Source organism: Cyprinus carpio, chromosome B23, assembly GCF_018340385.1.
Source record: "Cyprinus carpio isolate SPL01 chromosome B23, ASM1834038v1, whole genome shotgun sequence".
NCBI lineage: Eukaryota > Metazoa > Chordata > Actinopteri > Cypriniformes > Cyprinidae > Cyprinus > Cyprinus carpio.
In genome coordinates this window covers 14,170,629-14,193,186 of record NC_056619.1, presented here as the reverse complement: position 1 = coordinate 14,193,186, position 22,558 = coordinate 14,170,629, and the positions used below count along the sequence as shown (strand labels likewise).

The window sequence follows — 22,558 nt, the reverse complement described above, 5'->3', positions numbered from 1 at the left end:
TGTCATCTCACATCAATACACAAATAAACACCTAAATATCACCGAATCAAACATTTTAAAGTCTTACATCATTTGTAAAATTTGCATATTTCTTTCCTGATTCAGATGTGATGGCTTTTTTTCTTTTACTGGAGAAGGCAGTAAATGCCATAGTTTAGCCAGGTTTAAAGTTTAAAAAATGGCTTAATGATGGATATGTTTACAAATACACAGATTTTAACTTCACTAGATGCTAATTGATGAACTGTAGTTGTGTGGATTATTGTAATTTTTTTTTAACAGATGTTGAACTCTCATTCTGATTCCAAACATTCACATCAAAAAATAAACTCATCTACATCTTTGATGGACTGAGGGGTGAGTAAACATTAAGTAAATTTTCATCTTTGAGTGAACTATATTCCAGCCGGAGGATGAGAAAATGTTCAATTTTAAGTTAAATGTTCCTTTAATGTTTTTGATTAAAATTTTACATTTTAAAGTGTTTCTGAGGAAATCTAGCCTTGTTATACTGAGGGTCCATGAGACCCTTGTACTGAGAAGGTTGAAAACCTTTCATTAAACTATTGAAAAGCAAAACCAATGTAAACCAGTGCCAGAAAGGCCAATAAAACTATTAGGAAACAAAAGGATTTGTAAGATCTGGGATTTTGTTGGTAAATAATATGCCTTTCTGTTGTGTGATTGTTCTAGGCATGTAAAGAAGCTTTGGATTTGTGAGTAATCAGACTGAACACAAGGGGACAGTAAAATACTTCACATGTCCCTCAGTGGTAATACTATAGTTAAAGCAAGAGTATGATTCTCAGATAGTTTAATGTAACTTGAGGTTTGTTCCTACCATCACTGTTCACTCACCTCTTCGCTGTCACAGAAGTCTACATCAGAGGGAAAATATCTACTCCACCCTACAACAGAATGGTTTGAGAGACACTAGCAGGCTCAGGAGAATGATACATTGTATAAGGTCTATGGAGGAGTTATTACTGTGTCTCCAGACAGTTTGGGTTGCCAGGATGCCTCATTGTCCGTTGAGTCATATAGAGAGGAGCCACATGAATCAGAGTCTTCAAGCATGGAAATGCAGTCATCATGCAGTAACAGCATCTAGGTCGGAGTGCAGTCAGGTTGAAAGTGAATATGAAAGCGCAAACAATACTGTGATTGAAGACGAGGCTGTGACCAAGTATTCAAGACTGGGGGTCATTGAAAAGCAATATCTACCATCACTACTCTGAATATTGGAGGATGCATGCAGCGTCCCCCCTTTAAGTGAGAGACAGACTAAGGCAAAACACCTCTAACAACAAAATCAGAAATATGAACAGAAATTAACTACATATTCTGTCAGAAAATAACTATTTATTAAAAGGCAATATTAACCTCTGGGGAAAACAAAACACTTTTTTACATAACTCCACAAAACAAACAAACAAAAACCAATCATCCAAAAAGGTTCAAGGAATCAATAAATCAATTAATTTAAAATGATTCAAGTAATTATTTTAAAAGCATAATTGTATAATTAAAATAATCACACTGCTACCTAAAAAATCGAATCAACATGAAACTTAAAATATCTATATTTATGCACAAGATTTATGTTAATATAATTACTTTATTTTACTTATAGGTCTACTAAGAAAACAATTGAATATAATTTCCTTAAATAGAATATTATGAAACGCATCAAATTTGAGATGATCAGTAAATAAAAGAAAGACTATTTCCTTTAACTACATAAAGCAACCAGTGTAGCATCCATTTGTCAAATGACTGAATTCATTTAAATAAATTGTCAACTTGTATACTGTTGTATATCTAAATAATCAAACTACTATTTAAAAACTGTTAAAGCACAAGATATTACTTAAATTAAGAAAAAAAAATACTTATAAATTATGAAATATATAAAATTTGAGTTAAATAATAAACAGAGGTAGGCCCACTCGCTGAATGAAATAAAATGAAAATAAAAATGAAAGAAAGTTCCAGCACCTAAATGTATATCTGACATGCACATACACAGTGATTATACTATCATTATGTAGTCCACAATCAGCAGGGTTTATCGGGGAAATGAGCTAAACAACAACTCTGCTCAATTGGGAGGGACGCTCAGCAGCAGCTGGGAGCTATTTGACCACGTGACTGGAGAGATGTTTCTGTCGCTGTAAGCAGCCATCATTTCACCCAATACAAGCCTGTGCTAAAAAGACAGAGAGGAGATATAGTCATGAATTTGCACGGGAATACAGACTGAAAGGAACCTACTCGAGCCACTCCTTCGCCTATGGTTTATTTTCCGGTAAGTATCATTTGGAGCTTCGGGCTGAAATAATTACGGTTAAACACATTTGCCTGTCTTTTGTCTTTGCTGTGTTCACATGCACACACTCGCGTTTTCCCAAGCTTTTCGAATGCAAACATCCAGTCGATGTGCTCATTCAACAAGCCGAAGTTAAACGGGAAATGCGATACAAATGCGCTAGATTGTGGCACGTTTCCTATTGCGTCTGTGTAAATAATAGATTAAACAACAACTACTTCTTGCGTTTGTAATGAGTCTAAAATGGATTTTTAAACCAGTAAAATGTGTCTCGTGGACCTACGTTTAATAGTTTCCAACCCTAGTTAAGTTTGGCAGCATCAGGAGATTTGTGTTTCTGATTATGTTGTTTGTTGGTTACATTTAAAGGCCAGGTAGTCGCATTATAGTGACTAGCGAAGCTCAGTGAACTAAGTTAATCAGTTTGGTGTATTTACATGAGAATTGTGCTTGTAGCCGTTTCTAGTTGTACTCCTCATCAGTAAAGGTGTTTGGTCCAGACAGCGCTGGAAAGGCTTTACTTTCGGTTTAAGGTTTTAAAGACTTGGAGCATTTGGTCTGGAGGCATCTGTGTTAAGCTATCTGTACTTGTTTGGTGTTCTAAGAGCGCTAATAATTAGTGTAGTAGCACTGGAGTTTGTGTAATCTACCTGGAGAGAAGAGGGGGATCTTATTTATTTTATTGCTTTTTTTAGGTTTAAGTTTTCTTTTGTAAATCAAGCAGAATCATGTGTATTTACCTGCGGCAGGGAGTGGGCCTTTGAAAATCTGCATTGCTGTTTTCACTCGCGCCAGATCTCTCCTAGCAGGTTTCAATCACTGGAGGGGGCTGGAAACTTAAAAACACGGAGTGGAGTTGGAGCGGAGTGACTAGCGAGCTCTTTGAGTGGAAAGGGGAAATCTCTGTTCCTGCTCCAGTCAAATGATGTTCCAGACCGGATTTTGATCTGTGTTGCTTTGTAATAAGCAATGCTTAAAGGGTTACTCCACCCCAAAATGAAAATTTTGTCATTAACCACTTACCCCCATGTAACCCTAAAAAACTTTGTTCGTCTTCGGAACACAATTTAAGATATTTTGGATGAAAACGGGAGGCTTGAGACTGTCCCATATACTGCCAAGTAAGTAACACTGTCAAGATCCAGGAAACTATGAAAAGCATCGTCAGAATAGTCCATCTGCCATCATTGATTCAACCGTAATGTTATGAAGCGACAAGAATACTTTTTGTACACGAAGAAAACAAAAATAATATTCAACAATTCCTCTGCTCTGTGATTCTCCAAATCAGCGTAGCGCCATTTTGGTGAATCTGAGCAGTACGCAGGCGGCGTATGCTCTTCTGTGTCAGGCGAGCTGCGCTGATGCGCTGTTTTCTTTCAAACCAAAGCGTAAATACACATAAAAACTGTATCCTTTTGGCGTGGCTGATACAGAAGAGAGTACACCGCCTACATATTGCTCAGATTTGCCAAAATGGTGCTACACTGATTTGGAGAGACACAGAACATAGGAATTGTTGAATAAAGTCGTTATTTTTGTTTTCTTCATGTACAAAAAGTATTCTCGTCGCTTCGTAACATTACGGTTGAATCACTGATGGCAGATGGACTATTCTGACGATGCTTTTCATAGTTTCCTGGACCTTGACAGTGTTACTAACTTGGCAGTATATGGTACAGTCTCAAGCCTCCCGTTTTTATCCAAAAAATCTTAAATTGTGTTCCGAAGACGAACAAAGCTTTTAGGGGTTTGTAACGACATGGGGGTAAGTGATTAATGACAATTTTCATTTTGGGGTGGAGTAACCCTTTAATGCTTTGGCTTCTTCTGAAATATTCATTGGCAGAGAAGAAAAATAACTAACTGGTATTTTTTATATTTTTTTTTGTCTAATTCTAATTGACTCAACTAACGTTTTAATAACAGCTTTTTAAAAAAAAAAATGTAATAGTTTAACAAAATATTTCACATTGTATATTTAAAGATACAGAAGTCTTGTGTAGGCATTTCACTCTCTATAGATATATTTTTCATACACAGAGTTTCAAAGTTTCTCGCTCGTTCACATGACCGAGAGAGCAGAAAGTGCATTCTGTTTGCTTTATTTTCCAGAAGCGCAACATTTTGTCGTTGTTCTGATTGCACACAAATAAACGTAGAGTCTTTACAGATTTAAAAGATGTATTACTTTTATCTGTATGACCAAAAATTATGGAGTATTTTAAGAGCAAGTGAACGCAATGGCGCATCTTGGAGCTCTTCCACTGTGTGGTTTGGCTCAGTACAGTACGGTTCAGCTCTGCTCTGTTTGTTTCCACCGCTTTAGAGTGGGCGGGATTATTCACATGTCGTTATAGTTGTGCCACCTCTACTGCTGCAACTCCTGAGAAACTTTTTAATTCTGTGTTGCCCCATCAAGCTCTCGCTGGATCCGCTCCTCTGCTATCAATGAGAGGAACGAAACAGACAATGAAACAGACACTTTTTGGTTGTTAAAAAAGGTGTGCTCATTCAAAACAGATGCGTTCGATCCTTCGCTGGCTATGCTGATTTAAATTTAGCAGTTCTGTTGTGTTTATCTAGTGATGTATCTAAAACACCAATAAATTAAAATCAAATTTTACGTACCATGCGGTGGAAAAGAACAAATAAAGTGAACTGTACTGTGCCGTACCATGCGGTGGAAAAGCACCATATCTGTCCTGCTGTGAGCGCACTGCTGTTCATCTTCCACACACACTTCAATAGCGCACATTTCTGTAGGTTAACATTAGATTGAGCGGCCATGTAAAGTTGTTACTACATACATCTTTAAGATTAAAAGCTATATTTGAGGTCGGTGAATGATAGGTGGGCTTATGGATGTCCTGCCTGATGTACTGTATTACCACATAGACCAGCCATTAATGATTTGTCTGTCATCAGCCACACCAAAGCAAACAGGAGGAGAGCATAAAGAGACAGGGCAAAAACTAAAATATACAGTTTATAGTTTATTTATATAAAAGGTATATTTGTGTATAAAGTTGGGTATCATAGTGTTATTACGATTCCTGGTCCCGCCCACTCCCGCTGACATTTTTTCCTGTCCTGTCCCTGCACTCACACTTGGACTAAACATTCAGGGCCGGAGGCGGAGCACACTTACGTCATGTATGAGATAACGGAAAAAAATACTTTCGCTAATATTCTGCCTAATAATTAAAAATTAATGCCGTGCATTGACTTTCACTTGTATGTATCAGAAAATTATGGGGGCAGCTGAGGTTAATGAAATAATTTTGAAGCTTTTGAATTTTGAAGCTTTACTTACAAACTACATTTCCTGTTCATCAGTAAGGCAAGAACCAGAGCCGTTTGGGGGGTTGGGATGGGTTTGGGTGCTTGGAGTTGGTTTGGGGTCAAAAGTATCTATTATAATAATAATAATAATAATTATTATTATTATTATTATTATTATTATTTTAATTTAAACAATTATTGAACAACTCTTTAAACTGCGTGTTTTCTGCATAAAAATAAGGGTCGTTTTTGGCTTTGGACTAAAACAGAAAGCAGAAGGGCTTATTGAAAAATGCAAATTCATTCTTTCGCTTTTAGCCAGGAATATAGCCATTTCCCCGGTAACCACAGTAAATAAAGAAGCGCAGCACCTGATTTTGCAACTTGCAGTGCTCATATTTAATCAGTTAAATAGCCTTTTGAAGTGTAAGCTATATCTCAGTTTGCGTGTGTATTTGTTTTTATCACTGGAGCACCACCTGAGTCTTCTCCTCCCATCCCATTTCTACCAGTGATCCTTTCCTTGCTGCGGTAGTCATCACTGATGTAGGTTGCCAAGTAGAGGGGACAAATGGGTTGAAATTTGTATGTGTCGATTGTGTGAGAAGGATGCATTCCATACAATATCTGGAAACTGGGCAACCTTGGAATTTGTTGATGTGATTATTCATATGAGGTTTGGATTGGATTTTTACTGGAGGCGAATGTAGCCAACATATAAAATACACCCAGTGGGATTTTTGTTTTATAGAAAGATAAAAAATATGGGAAAATATTTAAATGGTATGATAGCGGGATAGAATGGTAAAATACGGCAGAATCCTGGGAAAAATGGGAGGGTTGACAGTTATGTTTGTTTGTGGTCATAATGATGACAGTAGTGCACACAAAATAGTATCTGTTCCATGCTCTGGCGCTGTTAGCACTATCACTGCATGCGTACCACGCCTGAGCCCAATTGAACCGTGCTCTGGCCTCATCCAACCATGCCAGTGCTGGCTAAATCAACCAACCCCGAGCATGGCATGGAGCGCTCTCACTAGTCAAACGAAATGGGCTATGGGGGTCAAACGCGCTCGGGAACGGTTTCAAAACACCTAGTGTGAGTACACCCTTAGTTACCAGAGTTTTATTGGCCCTGTCCCAAATGGAACACTTCATGTGCACTTGGGGACTTACAATGGCCGACCGTGTGCACGTGTCCGTTAAGTCCAGTGTGTTTGATTAGGTTGGAGCAAAACTCTGCAGGGCTGCAACTCCCCAGGACCGATGTTCGCCACCCCTGCCTTGTCCCATTTGTCATTTTAGCGGCCGTTATGCACCCTCGATCTGCACTTCTGCCGAACCCGCACTCGTGCGAGCTGTGCAGCAGACTTCTACCCGACAGTCAAAGCGGCATTACGTCACGAAAGTGCGGACTAAGAGGAAGACCACGAGGGAATATGGTGCCATTTGGGAGTGGGCGATTGTTGCAGCTCAAACCTCAGCAAGTATTTAGGCAGAAACTGTGGTTCATGGTAACTTGGGTTTGTCAGTGGGTTTTGAGACAATCCGCAGAGACATCAGCTCTGTGTTTGATCTGTTTAATGTCAGATTACTGTGTTTGATATTCAAGGCAGATTAATCTTGCCTTTGTGTTTGCAGGAACACTAGGACTGATTTTCTCATCTCAGGAGGGAGTTAACTGAGTCTGTACTAAATGCTCCCGACTGAACACAGATGTTTGTAGGCCTGTGTACCAGGTATCTCCTCTGACTCTCTACTGTAGAGGACATCCTACTGAACTGACCTGTATTACAGCAGTGCAAATGTTGTGATATATTAAACTGATTTGCTTCCTTCCCATTCACAAATAGTGCTTGTCTGGGTTGGGCTAACATTAACATCGAATGGCCTGGTTTTTGAAGTGAAGTCATTAAAACACTTTGGTGCTTATCAGGAATATTTTTTTGAGTGTGTGTATATAACGTTCTTGTATTGTTGTATGGTCATTTTGAAGAATAAAGTTCTTGATGCATTAAAAGTTCTTCAGGTTAGTGTATTGTTTCAAGCGCATGGTTTTCAGGAAGAACTCAGACTTTCTAAAAGTAACTTAATGTTATGATATTTGACTGTAAAACTTTTTTAAAAATATTATACATGGAAGTCAATTGCCAAGGTGCTTTTCTGTCTCATACTATTTTCTATAAAATATACACTACTATTCAAAAGTTCAAGGATCAGTAGATTTAATGTTTTTGTCTCTCATCTTAGCATAAGTCTCTTATGCTCAGTTGCATTTGTGATCAGAAGCTTTGTCATTTTGCCCTGTGCTTGAAGTATACTGCAGTATCAGTCAAGTGGGATTTATACCTGACTGCGCACACACTTTCCCAAACGGATAAGGCTTTTATACTTGTCACGTTCCCCGTTGTACTATTCTTTGAAACAACAGGGGGCGACGATGAGTAATTGTCCTTTAAAACCATAGGGAATCACCAGTGAGAAGTCGTCATTTGCTGGTACAAGACTACTCGCGTGATGAATGAGTTGAATTAATAATTTATGTACAAACTGATTAAAACGATCTTAAACTTTTGGCTTTATTTTGCATCAAACACAACAACTTTAAGCAAATAAGTGTATAAATAGTATCTAAATGAATTCTAATTCAATTTTTTTATACAATTAAAATAAAACTTACTTCAAATAAAAAGCCTTATACAAACTATGCATTGTTTTCCATCAAGCGTCAAAAAGCACATGATGGAGTTTGAACTTAACATCAAACTGCTTCTGTTTCACACATGCATGTTCGGCTAGAGTCGCCCTGAACTCATGCCTCTTTGGATGCAGAGCTGCACAGAAAGTTACAAAAAATGCCATGCACACCACCACGCGAAATGAGTCCGCATGCACTCAAAGCGAACTTCGCCAACACCGCAATGTCTAATATTTGCCGCACGCACCCAAGCGAACTTGCGGACGCGTCGAGTATAAGGGGCTGTTTACACGACAGCATTTTCAGCCAAAAACTGAAAACTTTTTATGCGTTTTGCCTGTTTGTTTACACGGCAACAGCGTGCAAGCAAATGCAAGTTTTTGAAAACTCCCACCATTATCGTTTCTGTTTAAACACCCAATTTGAAAATGGTGACATCATGCACGTGCGTAGTACATGTTAGGTATGTAGACGTGCAGTATGTGTCAATTTTAAAGGCAAGTGCAAACAAACATACACAACAATGGTGGAGTATATGGTACTGTTGTTGCTGCTCAAGAGTTTGCTAATGCTGCTTCAGCAAAGTGTGGTTTTACTTCACCAATAGTGCAACCAACAGCGGAGACTCATCACATACAAGATATAATCGTCACTATAGGTACTGTTTACTAACAAGGTGACAGCGCCAACTACTGGCCTGGCATACGTAATACAGCATTTTTTGCCATTTTCGCGGAAGTGTAAATGCGAATCATTTTGAAAACATTATGTATATGTGAAACTTTTTAAAAACAAAAGGGAAAAACTTTTCTGTTTTTGACTACATCGTTGTCGTGTAAACGTAGCCTAAATCAGCCTTCACAAAGTAACAGAACATTATCACTTTCAGACAATGCTGTCAGCGGACTTAAGACACCTATGCAGGGTCTTGGTTTGACCTGATAACCTCAGAGGTGAATCGATTGCACAAATCTGTCTGCGTCACTGCAGCTGCCTGTTCACACCCGGACGAATTACGCGCGCGATATTCGCCGACGTTTAACGCCTCGTGACTAAACAAAGGGCGCCAATGTGAGTGTGCACACCGACGCGAAAAACGCCACGCGTAAAAGCGTAATTTTTTAAAAAAACGCCTCGGGTTCGTTTTTTTGGTTTGACGCACCGCGTCAAAAACTATACGACCAATGAGAATGGCGCTTTTGCACACGTGTCTGGAGCTTCTGAAGTTACAGTAAAACACAACTTGGGGGCGCTCAAACACACAAAACTGTCTTGCTGAGCACACATACGTAACGGCGAAGAAGATATACGCCAAGTAGCGTCTACACTGCCTGGAAAAAATAAGACGAAGAAGATGCAAGGCAAGATGAATGTAGAGTTTGCTGGTCTCGTTGGTGTCGGAACACAAAGAACTATATGACAAACGCGACAGCGATTACAAAAATCTTGATAAAAGAGAACTAGTATTTCTAGTATTTCTGTTTTACATTAAGCGCCATCTAATGTCAGGGAATGAATTTGCATGTTCACTCGGCTCATCATCAGCGAAAATCGCTTGGGTGTGAACACAAAAAACGCGTTGAAAAACGCTGGCGAATAACTCACGCCTATATCATACACTTCACTAACGTCCCTCTAAGTTACACAAATCTGTCTGCGTCACTGCAGCTTCCCTGATGTTTGTTGCATACAGTTCACTAATGTCTGTCTTTTAGTAGCCCAGGTTTCCTATAACATTTCTCTGGACACTTTTTTGTTTGATGAGGATCACAGGTTTGATTCAGCTGAGTGAATTATTGTCTTAGTGTGAACTTGAAGTCCTTCAGTTTGTGCTGTTTTGAGTTGGGATATATTTATCATTTCATGCTTCTGAAATATCAGAATGACTGTTTTGATCAGAAAAGTTTATTAGGCAAAGTTTTCCACTTCATTCAAGGGTGATTGAAGCTGTATGAATAACTTTTGCTATTTTGTTGTTGCAACGTAAAGCTCCCAGTCCTGTCTGATAAACAGAGTTCTTTGTGAACCGTATGATCTGTTGTTCAGTTGGCTTTGTTACACTGAGCATTTAATTTGCTTGCCTAACTTCACTAATTTCATAAAATAACTTATTAGGCTAACAATACAGCAGGTCTTGATGTGCAGCCATTACTGTAAACTTAGGAATGCTGAGCTGCACTAAATCTATTTTTAGTTCTGCTTGGTTGAGGTATAGTTTCATATCGGATAAGTGGTGCAGATGAGGGTGAGAATGTTTCATGTATTGGGATTTCAGCAGCCATTCATGTCTGCTCATGATGAGTACGTCTGAGGAATTGATATTTGGCAGATGACGTAGTGATTTAGGTTTTTAATTTACGTATGTGGTGTCTTGGTTTCTTTACACTTCCTGGCTCTGTTTCATAAAGTATATAGTATTTCCCCATACTTGCATAAAGTCAAGTTGCTTTTTACATCAACCTGTCCTGCATTACCTTTTACCTATATTGTGAGTTTATCCAGTTTGATGGACACATTTCAGTTTGTATCCAAGCTTTGTGACTGATGTTCCTCTGTAGAACACAAATGTTTAATATTTTGCCTCAGCTGTTTCTGTCCATCCAATGAAAGTCAGCAGGGACCAAAACAATACTGGACCCCTTTGACTTACATTGAGTGGATTATATTCTTTGGGAATCATTTGTGTTCTGTAGAAGTCAGTCAGGTTTGGAACAACATGAAGGTGAGTAAATGAGTTTCCATTTTTGTGAACTGCCCCTTTTAAAGTTGCTGTGTTTTTCTAAAAACCTAAACTTACTGAGCCATATTTATGTTGTCATATAATACTCAGTTTTTCTGAACTGACGTGACTCATTTCCAAAATATAGCCTGGTTTTTAGGTGGGGAACACAGGGCCTTCAAAAAACTTGAGGCTTCCCCTACCATCATGGCAGAAACTGCATCACCCAATTTTGGTCTCCTGCTTTGACTACAGAAGTGTGTGTTTGTGTGATTTAGCAACATTTAGAATATTCCTAACAGATTTTAGTGTGGTATATATTTGGGTAGGGGTGTTATTTTCTGTTAGAGCATGATCAGTTCTGAACTATCATGATGGCACCTACTATGGCTCTGCCTAGAGCTGTTGAACTTGTCTAGTGGGTAAGTGCTGGTTTAGAACGCTCCTGTTCTCTCATAACTGCTGCATCGTCAGCTGTCAGCCCCACAGAACCCTGTTCGACAACTGAACAATATGATTGCTTTAGTGAAGGGAGTGTCAATATAAAGACACCCTTATCTCTTTCAGTACAAATCAGGCCTAATGTACTTTTGCTTAAACTTATTCTCACTGTTGCTTATGCTTTGTCAGTGTTATGCCGTTGCAAACCTGTTTTTCAGTTAAGGCATTTAGAGAGCTTGTGTGATTATGGACATCATAAGTGTCAGAAATTTAACCCTCAAGCATTAAAAACATACAGTGTAGCCCATAGTTGGCATCAAAGGTTAACCTTGTTTTTTAAATAAATTACACAGTTGAGATTCTGTAAGTCAAACTATTATTAAAAATGCCAAAATATTTAATTTTTAATCTTGTTTTAGAAAGGGATATTTTATTGGCTTTATTGTACAAATTTAAATACAAACCATATTATTGCTTTCTTTGTAATAAAAACAAAACAAAACAAAAAAACAGGAGTTGACAGGAAAGTGGATGGAGAGAGAAAGGGAGATACTGGGTTCAGGACATGACCCAAATCGAACCCGGGACCCAGTGAGCACAACAATTTCTTGTATGTCATGAGCAATGCAAACCCTCGTTTGATATTTAAAACCATTTTGTAACATTATTTCTGCATTAATTTCTGCCCCTTTCACGGTGGGGCATATATGCCCCTTCAGATGCAACTTTTGGTATATTTTTGTTTGAATATTCTAGAGTTTAGAAGTCTCTCAGGTAGTCTTTGCATGATTTCTTTAATCAAGCAGTGTTAAAGTGCCGTTTGTCTGCCATTTTTCACCCCGTCTGCCCACTGTCTGAATAGAGCATCTGTGTGACATTTGGGTTGACACCAGTATTTGTCGTCATCTTTCTCGGTCTTGCTTTGCCCCTCACTCACAGCTGCCTGCCAGATGTCTCAGTTTCATGATTAAAACCTGTAGAAGATAATGTCCCTGAAAGTGGCATCCTTCATCTTGAAACTACATTCTGCACTTTTAGGGAAGAATAAAAATACATTGGCCTTGTAAGCGTGTCACATTTAGCTATATATATTTTAATTTTGTTAATAATTATGTAATTGTTTATCAATGGTAGATATTTGTGCAGCCACTTGTAGGCCAGACTGCTTCACATAACTAAAGGAGCAAGAGTGTGATGCACTTCCATTTTTATTTATTTATTTGACAGAGGCAAGTTATTATGGAAGCATATGGGTAGCAAAATTCATTTTGAAACGTAATATGCAAAATGACAATGCAATATGTAAAATGGCAATGTATTTCTCTATTTAAATTAACATTTTTCCATACATGTGCAACATTTAGTGTAAAATAAATTCAATTATATAATTTACATTTGTAAATATGTAAATTAAAAACATATTTTAACGCTTTAGGTTGCAAAATTGAAATGAAATTATTACCCAAATTGGTTAGATATGTTTAACACGTCTAAGCAAAAACTGTATCAAAATTATTATTTAAAAGCCATTTTTCCTAAATGCAATTGGACTTAGGGTAGAACACTTGAGATTGCATGATTTTGCATGATAATTGTAGCAAAATGCAGTGTGTATTTCAAAATGCATTCTGAGCCAAATGCGCAGGAAAATGGTAGCAAAAATGGTGATTTTAAATGTCTTATTTTTCCTCAATGCATTGACACGTATAATTAAAGGCACAATACGTAAGTGTTTTTATTTATTTTTTTTTATTAAAATATGCTAAAACCACTAGAACAGTGTTATATTATAATCAATTTGGGTAATACAATTTAATTTTAATTTTGCAACTTATAAAGCATTAAAATATGTTTTTAATTTACATATTAAAACTTTATTTTTCATTTTTTCATTTTTCAACACTAAATGTTGCACCTATGTATGGGAAAATGTAAATACATTGCCATTTTACATATTGGATTGTCATTTTGCATATTACATTTCAAAATGAATTTTGCTACCCATATGCTTCCATAAGTTATGAGTGGCACGTAGGTAAATTAAATTAGAAGTACAGATTTTCATCCAAGTAGGTGCAAGGTTAGGATTTCAGCAGATCACAGGTTTTACAGAATCAGAAAGTCTAGAGGAGCCCAGTTTTGCACAAGTATTAAATGTGGTCAAGACAAAAGCCAGCACTGTTCCCCAGGCCCAACAAATCCCCCTCAAACCCTCATCCGCATTTCAATCAGCTCTACACAGAGGGGGCAAACCACCTGCAAAGCCCCTGCTCATACACACTAAAAATAATAAAAAACCAAAAACAGTCAGGGTGTCACCTTCATATCACATGCCTGGCAGTCTGAGTCAAAACTATGCAAAGAGTGGAGACGATCCTGCTGGATGACATCACCTCGCCCATGAATATCATGCAATATTGTGACGATATTTAAAATGGTCATAGGGTTCTAACAGATCTGTAAAAGGCTGTTGTCTGTGTGTGTTGGTGCTTTGCCATGGAGCTTAATTGCCCCTTGCATAGAGAGTGTGCAAATTAACATGTTTCCTACTTTCTAAAGGTTGGACAGCCATTGAAGACTGTATTGTTTGGCATTCACAAACTTGCCACCCACTTCTTGGTGTTCCTCTGCCTTGGGTAGGCCAGTGGCGGAGAGGCGTGACCCATTTAAAAGGCTGTTTACTTGTATCAGAGAAAGGGCTAAGATGCTCCTCAATGAACTCTTGTCTACAATTCAATTACCCTTGGGGCCCTTCAGCAGCTCATTATGAAACGCTGTTTTCGATTTAGTAGTTTTATGCACTGTACAGGAACAACATGACTTTTGACCAAAAAAAATTCACAAAGCTTTTTTATTTTTTTGCACAGTTGTTTGTAGCGCACTGTCCTAATTGTTAAATATCAGATTTAAATGTGATGTAATTTAGGAGGGCAGGAATTGCTTTAGAAACCAGAACATCGGGTGGAGATTTCACACACTGCACTGGTATGTCTAGTCTCTAAGCATGTCTAATGAATTTTTTTTCCTCTTCTCCTAGTAGCCTCTTTTGCCACTGACCTGTCTGGTGGAATATTGCTGGCCTGAATTCGCAGTCTTTGCTGAAAACAGTTCTATATTCTTGAAGACAGACTTTTTATTGCTCTTCCTGTTATCTTCAGACTAGACAAAGCTTAAAAGAGGAAATAGCCTGTCTTTTTCCCTCCCTTATTTCCTATTTTTAAAGGGCATTGTGTGAAGCAGTCAACAGGAGTGGCTTGGTTGTGGTAAAGCTAGAGATTTATTTCTCTTCTGCCTTGTCATGTGATGTAATGGGACTCTGTAAAGGGCCTTGGACAAATAAACCGTATTGTAACGTTAACGCACACAAGTGAGGCATTGAGCATGCAACTGACAGAATAATACAGTTGCTGTGCTATTAACAGTCCAATGTTGTCTATGAGTCTGTAAGGAGTGTAGGTTTTTGTGTGTGTGTGTTCTCAAGCGTAGGCAGAATCAAGATAATTGGGGTGTGTTTTCTCAGTAAGATCTTACAAAATGTGTAACCTTAGTTCAAGATTATTTTCAAGATTGTTTTATTAAAGTAGCCAAGTTTATGGAGAGCAAGTTAAGTGTGTTGTATTTTTACAGTTTCTCCATTTGCTGTTTTCTTTTGTAATTTTATTTAACACGCATACAATGTATGAAAAAAATTATGAATGATAAAGAAAGCTACAAAATGATAAATAAATAAATAAATATACATATTTATTATTATTATTATTATTATTATTATTATTATTATTAGTGTGTGTGTATATATATATATATATATATATATATATATATATATATATATATATATATATATATATATATATATATATATATATATTATATATATATATATATATATATATATATATATATATATATATAAAATTATTATTAATATTATTATTGTGTTTTGAGGAAAGGCGACAATGAAAACATGAATATGATCCCAGTCATTTAACTGTGTGCCTCTCATTTTTATCTCCCTTTATTCTTCCTAGGTGAGCTTAACGAGCAGCTGCTTTGACCTGGTTTCCCAGCAATCACTGGCATAAAAACCACAGCCTTGGCCTCCTTATTGGCGGAGGGGCATAGGTGAAGGAGTGGTCCCTGACTGCCTTCTTTCTTTTTTTATTTGCTTTGTTTTGTGACAAGAGGGGGAGTAAGGTGCTTATAAGACTACCCAGAGCATGGGGCAGAAGGTTCCGGGAGGCATAAAGACTGTGGACATGCGGGACCCGGCGTTTAGGCCTCTCAAGCTAGAGCTGCAGGCCCTGGACTACACCAAGCCCTCCCGCCTGGATTTGTTGTTAGACATGCCATCAGCCTCACAAGAAGTCCAAGTTCAGCACTCGTGGAACAACGACGACCGGTCACTAAACATCTTTGTTAAAGAAGACAATAAACTTATATTTCACCGGCACCCTGTAGCACAGAGCACAGATGCTATCCGGGGCCAAGTGGGATACACACGTGGACTGCATGTGTGGGAGATCAGCTGGGCCATGCGCCAGCGGGGCACCCATGCAGTTGTTGGGGTGGCGACGGGTGAAGCCCCGCTGCATTCTGTAGGATACACTGCACTTGTAGGAAACAATAGCGACTCCTGGGGCTGGGACCTGGGACGTAACAAACTCTATCACGATGGCAAGAACCAGCCCAGTAGAACGTATCCAGCTTTTCTTGAGCCTGATGAAACCTTCATCGTCCCAGACTCGTTTTTGGTGGTCCTGGACATGGATGAGGGGACTTTAAGTTTTATCGTCGACGGACAGTATTTAGGGGTTGCTTTCAGAGGACTCAAAGGAAAGAAGCTATACCCTGTAGTGAGTGCTGTGTGGGGACACTGTGAAATCCGAATTCGATACATCAATGGACTTGATCGTAAGTATCGTCCTTTCTGCTTGTTTGAATGTGCCTGCTTTGTTTCTCATCTGTTAATTATGTGAAACCAGCTCCATTTACCTGATAAAGACCATGACATCATTCATTATCTTCACATCCTGCAAGCTAATCATTAAACTGGCCACTTTGCTCTGCTCTTTCCTTATTACGTCTCGATCAGATTCCGCTGTTGCCTGTGGAGCATGTAAACATTAATTAGACTTTTTTTTCTGATTTAAAGGGATACTCCACCCCAAAATGTAAATCATTTTAAAAGTCGTTGCATCAATTATTATAGAGAAATATCTGCTTATATTACACAGTTGTAACACGTTTATCATTTTTTTTTTCTGCTATAGTTTGAGGGCATGTATTGCAACGGAAATGTATATTTTTTATTATTATTATTATTATTATTATTATTATTATATTATCACTACTACTAATATTAATAATAAATATTTTATTTCTTATTTATCGACGTGTCCTGGAATCTAATCTTTAAACTGAATGCTTTGCTCTGCTCTTTCCTTATTACATCTTGATTATATTCCACTGCCTTGCACTGCCATTTCTTGCTGACATTAATATTTTAAAAGTTGTTGCATCCATTATTATTATAGGGAAGCAAAACTGAGCTTTTGTTTAACAGGAAAGTAGTGATAGGCCAGGCCGGCCGGTTATTTAAGATTGTGAGAAAACTATGCCTGATTAACAGAAGTGGTTATTCTGCAGAGCCAATTTCAAATCTCTTTTCTACCTGTCTTAATGACTAAAACATTTTCTGTTTTCAATAATGTGAGTAAATGCAAGAAAAGTGTTCATTTAAATTCATTTTCTGAAACATCTTCATAATCTGACATTGTTAGGTTAATCATTCTTAATTTTATTCTAGTTTTAACATTAAGATATGATAAAACTACATTACAACAATATATTATAAAACTACATTAAGACCTATTTTATTAAAAATGTGTACATGATACAAATGAATCTTTGAATTTGCTTTAGAGACAATATTTAAAATGTGTACATGATGCAAATGAATTTGATGTAAATTGTTCTAGACAATATTAATTATCTTTGACAGTGTATGGCCAATTATTTAAGTTTTGGGAACGTGTCTATCACACCCAATTTTTTACTTGCACAGTAAAAGTTTTTACACATAGCTACGTTTATTTTAGGAATGGGGTCCCATGCAATGGCAGTCATCATAATTAGGAGGTCCTTTGAATAAAGTTTGATATCCCTTGCTGTAGATAGCTGATATGGCGGACACAGAAGCTGACACTGCTAAAATGTAAAAAAAAAAAAAAAAACTTCCCCCTACAGTAGATTACGAGAGTTGAAAAAGTTAAGGGTTTTCAATATTACTCAGTCGTATTAGCGTAAATTGTCTTCTCTCAAATTGCGCATTCTCAAGGTTACATAAACATTTCTGCTGTTTGTGCATGTAGTTTCTTCGAATCTGACTCATTTCCTCAACCAAGCATGCTGTAATGAGTCAGTTCTGGAGGACATTCTTGTGATGTTATCATTCTGTGGTCATATAATGAAAGGATGCAGGTGAGGGCCAGACTTACTCATGTCTGGACAGCTGTAACCCACCTTACTCTCAGTGGAAACAGTCTCCGGGCCTCTAATGATGTCCTTTCCAATGAAATACGTGTTTCATCACCTTAATGTTTTGCATGCTGTCAGGTGATGGAATGACTCTTAAATGTCTTTCCTGAGTGTGCCATGTTTAGCAACATTTAGTGAAGGGCTGATTTTGGGGAGTATTAATGCATCAGTTCAGGACACACAGGTGTTCCCATTTTTGGAGAATTCTCATCCCTTTTATGTGTGAGAGAGTAGCCAGAGTATTACTCAGCCTCTGACTCCAAGGCTTTGGCTTCCTTTTGTCTCTGTCTTGTGTCAGTGCCTTTAATGCATTCCTCACCATGCTCGCAGTCAACAGAGGTATAATTGTACTGTTATTTATCCCTTACATCACTTTCTTTGGTTTCCCCAGTGTCTCGTTTGCTAAAGTGTGCATTTTATGAAGTAATCTCAACATCCGAGCAGGTGGTGCTGTGTGGAAACCATTCTGGAGTCCGAAGTACTTGGGGGTTGTTATATGGCTGGTCTAAAGGGGACCTGTGGGGAAACTTTTAGTACTTTAAGCCAGGTGCACACTGTATAAATTTTTTTGGCACAGTTTCTTCTCTTGGTAATTGTAAAACCAAAATCGGCAGTCTCTATTCACTCAACATCAGCTGATGAATTGCATTTGTCAGTTTTGTGACCTAAGGGTCATACATATCATACATAAATGAATATTTCTTCAACTTTGAATAGATTTTGGCCCTGTGGACTTTTATAAAACGATCTTTAAAGCATCTACAGCAAATATCATTGTAATATAGTTATAAAATGTGTAGTTATAAAAATGTTTTAAAACGATCATCATTTATTTTCGAACCTGAATTTAGCTCCGATTTGAACTCTTCATTGAAGTCTCCCAACAGACACACCCCTTTACTATTTCTGCTGTGATTGGCTAACATTAAAAGAGGATAGCATTTGGAACTCTCTTAAACTTTTACTGTGTTAGACTCATGCTGATCTTGAATTGACTCATCCAGCGATTATAAAGAGAATGATCTTTGATCGCTTTATGTATATAAAATAATCACAATATAGATAACAGATGGTTTCATGCTGCTGCTGGGGAACAGTGTGAAGTTGATAGTTCATTCACTGGCTTGATGACGTGATGGTCATGAAATGCAGTTTCAGATTTTTATAGAGATTAGTTTGTAAAGATTTACAAAGTCTTTCAATACCTTACAGTAGCAGCTATCATTCTTGTGTATGATGGACAGACAACTCCATTGTTCAGAACATGCATCCTTTATTGCATACAGTGATGACAAAATCGTAACGTCACGTTTCTCCAGTTTTCAAATCCTGGTGTTTCATAAGGATAGAAAAGGATCATTCATATTTTAAACTGAGGGTTAGTTTTGAGTGTTGAAACTTGCTGTATGTTTATTGTAAACCTCTCATGTGTAAATTTTAGGAACATTTTGATTTTCCATTTCATAACCCCCTTAAAGGGATAGTTCACTTAAAAATGAAAATTGTAAGACCTTCATTCATCTTCAGAACACAAATTAAGGTATTTTTGATGAGAGCTCTCTGACCCTCCCATAGACAGCAAGGATCCTAACACGATCAAGCTCCGAAAACGTAGCAAGGACATCGTTAAATAATCCATGTGACATCAGTGGTTCAACCGTAATTTTGCAAAGCTACAAGGATACTTTTTGTGTGCAAAGAAAACAAAAATAACTTGAATGACAGAATTTTCATTTTTGGGTGAACTATCACTTTTAAAACAATCAATGCGCCCAGCCACAGACGCCGGCATTCCTAACATTTTGCACAAGGTCTTGGGCTTGAGCTGTATCATGTCAGTTTTGTGTATAAATAAGGATGTCAGAACATGACTGATATAAAACAACCAGTCTAGCACACAGCCCCATTGTACAGTCTGTCTTGACGTTTACCCCAAGATCTGGACAGCCTACACCCAGCTTTACAAGTTGCATAGTGTATTTGAGTGATCATTGCTAATGAATTTCTGTCTGTCTCTTTCTCTCCCTGTAGCTGAACCTCTGCCGTTAATGGACCTCTGTAGGCGCTCAGTGCGGGTTGCGTTGGGAAGAGAGCGACTGAGTGAAATCCATGGACTGCCTTTACCTGCTTCCCTTAAGAATTACTTGCTCTACCAATGATGACAGTAGTGCCTTTACAACCATTCAAGGCATAGTGTCCGCCTCTGTTACTCTCTGGGATTAATCATCTTTCTGGCAAGCTGGTTTCATTACATCTATGTTTTGGTTTCGGTGCCATTCTCGGTCACTGGGTATGGTACCAACAATATTTTTTACAAATCGGACTGAGTATCATGCTTGATGTTTTCAGGATCAAGTGTGTTGGTTCTTGTTGTTTCACTCATATACTGGAAATCCAACTGAAGGCTATCTAATGACAGATCCGATAACAAGAACCATTCTCCTCTCTAATCATGGCTTAGTGAAACTTCAGCTGTTTGTCAATGCCTTTTTCTTTTATAATTTTTTTTTTTTTTTTAATGAAATGTTGGCATACATTAAGCTTTCTTGTATCATGTCATTAACTTGAGGGTCCATATAGCGACTCTATGCGGGCAATGCAAAATACATTACCTTCCAAGACCTTTAGGCTTAACAACCAGCAAGTTTTTATGTTGATAGACTTTTTTTTTGTTTTTCAAATGTCTTTCCCCTTGCAGTCAGTATAATAAAGTAGCCGAGTTAACTTCGGATTCATGGCCACAGTTAGCAGGTTAGCAAGTTGATGACACTTAATGGAAGGCGATGTCTTTCCTTGCTTGCTCTTGGCAGGTTAAAAATAGCCTGGTTTTAGCTGTAAGTCTGACCGTCTGGCCTGGAAAAACAGTCTTTGACGTCTGTGTCTGTGAGGGGGGGTGGGGGTTGAGAGACTAGCATTCATGGAAACAACCACAGCTAGTGCTATGCTAGCTTTTTTAATCACTCAACGAGTCCCTCGCCTCTCTTCACACTGCAATATCTGAAGTGCCTGGCTCATGATACTGGTATATTAAGAGAAAGCCATGATTTAAAGTTTTTTTTTTTTTTTTTTTAATATTAAATTAAATATTGCATCACTGTGAAACTACGTAGCATACATTAATCAATAAGAGGTTGTATAGTGTGCTTTCTGTAATGGCCCCTAAAATCCTGTGAACGCCCATATCCTACAAATAATTTTTGCCTGTTTTATTCTTGAGGACCCTGTTTTTAAATCCTTTCTGCCTGCAGACCACCATTCTCTTTGTATTCAGTGATGTAGATAATATTGGTAATCTAATAAAGTTTATTATAATTGATGTTGTTTGTGGTTTTTATGTTCATAAAAATGCCATGAAATCGCTTCTTATTTGCTTTTTACGTTTTCCTTTTAAAACTTTTTCCTGTTGACATGAGTTTTATATTGGATTTTTTAAAAAATGTTTTAAATCTCATTTAATTGTTATAGACATGAATCAGGATTTGCAGTTGCAAGTGGTATTGGGGGCGGGACATTTTAGAGAGCATTTGATTGGACGGCAGTCTGTGCAGTGCAGGATGAGTCAGCACTATTTTCCAAAGTAGGTTTAATTTTTTGCCAGTAAAGGGGTAACACACAAAAAAAAAACTTTCAAACAAAAACACCATAAAAATCTCATATAAACAAAAAAAAAAAAAAAAAAATTACTTGCACTTTAACACACCATAAAATGTTCAGATGCACAAAATGTCAAGCAAAAATCAGGTTTTGTCTTATTGTAGAATGACTGTGCTATTTACAAAAACACCAGAGACAGAAATGAAATTTGATGATAGTGACCCTACCAACAGGCTTCGTCTTTGTTTCTCTGCTCGAAAGACCTTCTCTTCAGTAACTCATTTAGTTGATGTCAGTAAGCGTTTTATTCATTTATCCAACATAAACACTGGAAACTTTATCTGTAGACATAACAACTCTGCAGCGAGACGAGAACAAGGAAAATCTGTTCCACGCAAACAGCATCTCCTCTGACAGTTGTTTTAGGTTAGCAATCTTCAGCTAGCGTCAAGCCCAGGGTAAACGAGTTGCTGTGTGTAATGGAGTTGATTTTGATATCAATGTTCCCACTGTCCTCCTGACTTGGCGGTTGCTATGGCAATGTGTTTGCATACACAGAGCTCTTGAGCTTTAGCGTGAGGTCACTCATCTCAAGTATGCAGCTTGGCTGGAACAGAGTGCTGTTTGGGTGTCTGGAACAGCACATTCCTCCCTGTAATATTTTCAAAATGAAGGCTGGGAGTTTCTGTGTATACTTTTTATGAGAGAAATTAGTCCAAGTTGGCTTACAACTGAAGAAATGTGTTATCAGTTGAGGAACTGTTGCGGGTTCAGGAGGTTCAATGGACTTTAGTGTGATGAATTAAAGTCATGTTTCAAGGAACTTGCAATTCTGTGTTTGTTTCTACACCATGTACTAGTATAGTAGATGATGTGTATCCACTTTTTTTCTTTGTCAACATGTGAGTCTTTGAACCAGTTATTACAAACAGGCCAGACAGCGTCTGTG

The 22,558-nt window shown here is 37.7% G+C and overlaps 1 protein-coding gene across 1 annotated transcript; it reads left to right on the top strand.

Annotated features, from left to right (window-relative positions):
• The first annotated feature begins 2,108 nt into the window (after nt 1-2,108).
• LOC109098931 (SPRY domain-containing SOCS box protein 1) lies at nt 2,109-21,331 on the top strand. The gene is made up of 3 exons (XM_019112466.2): nt 2,109-2,308; nt 15,507-16,389; nt 20,047-21,331. The coding sequence occupies exons 2-3, from the start codon at nt 15,696-15,698 to the stop codon at nt 20,172-20,174; spliced, it is 822 nt and encodes a 273-aa protein (XP_018968011.2). The 5' UTR covers nt 2,109-2,308; nt 15,507-15,695; the 3' UTR covers nt 20,175-21,331.
• The last annotated feature ends 1,227 nt before the right edge of the window (nt 21,332-22,558 follow it).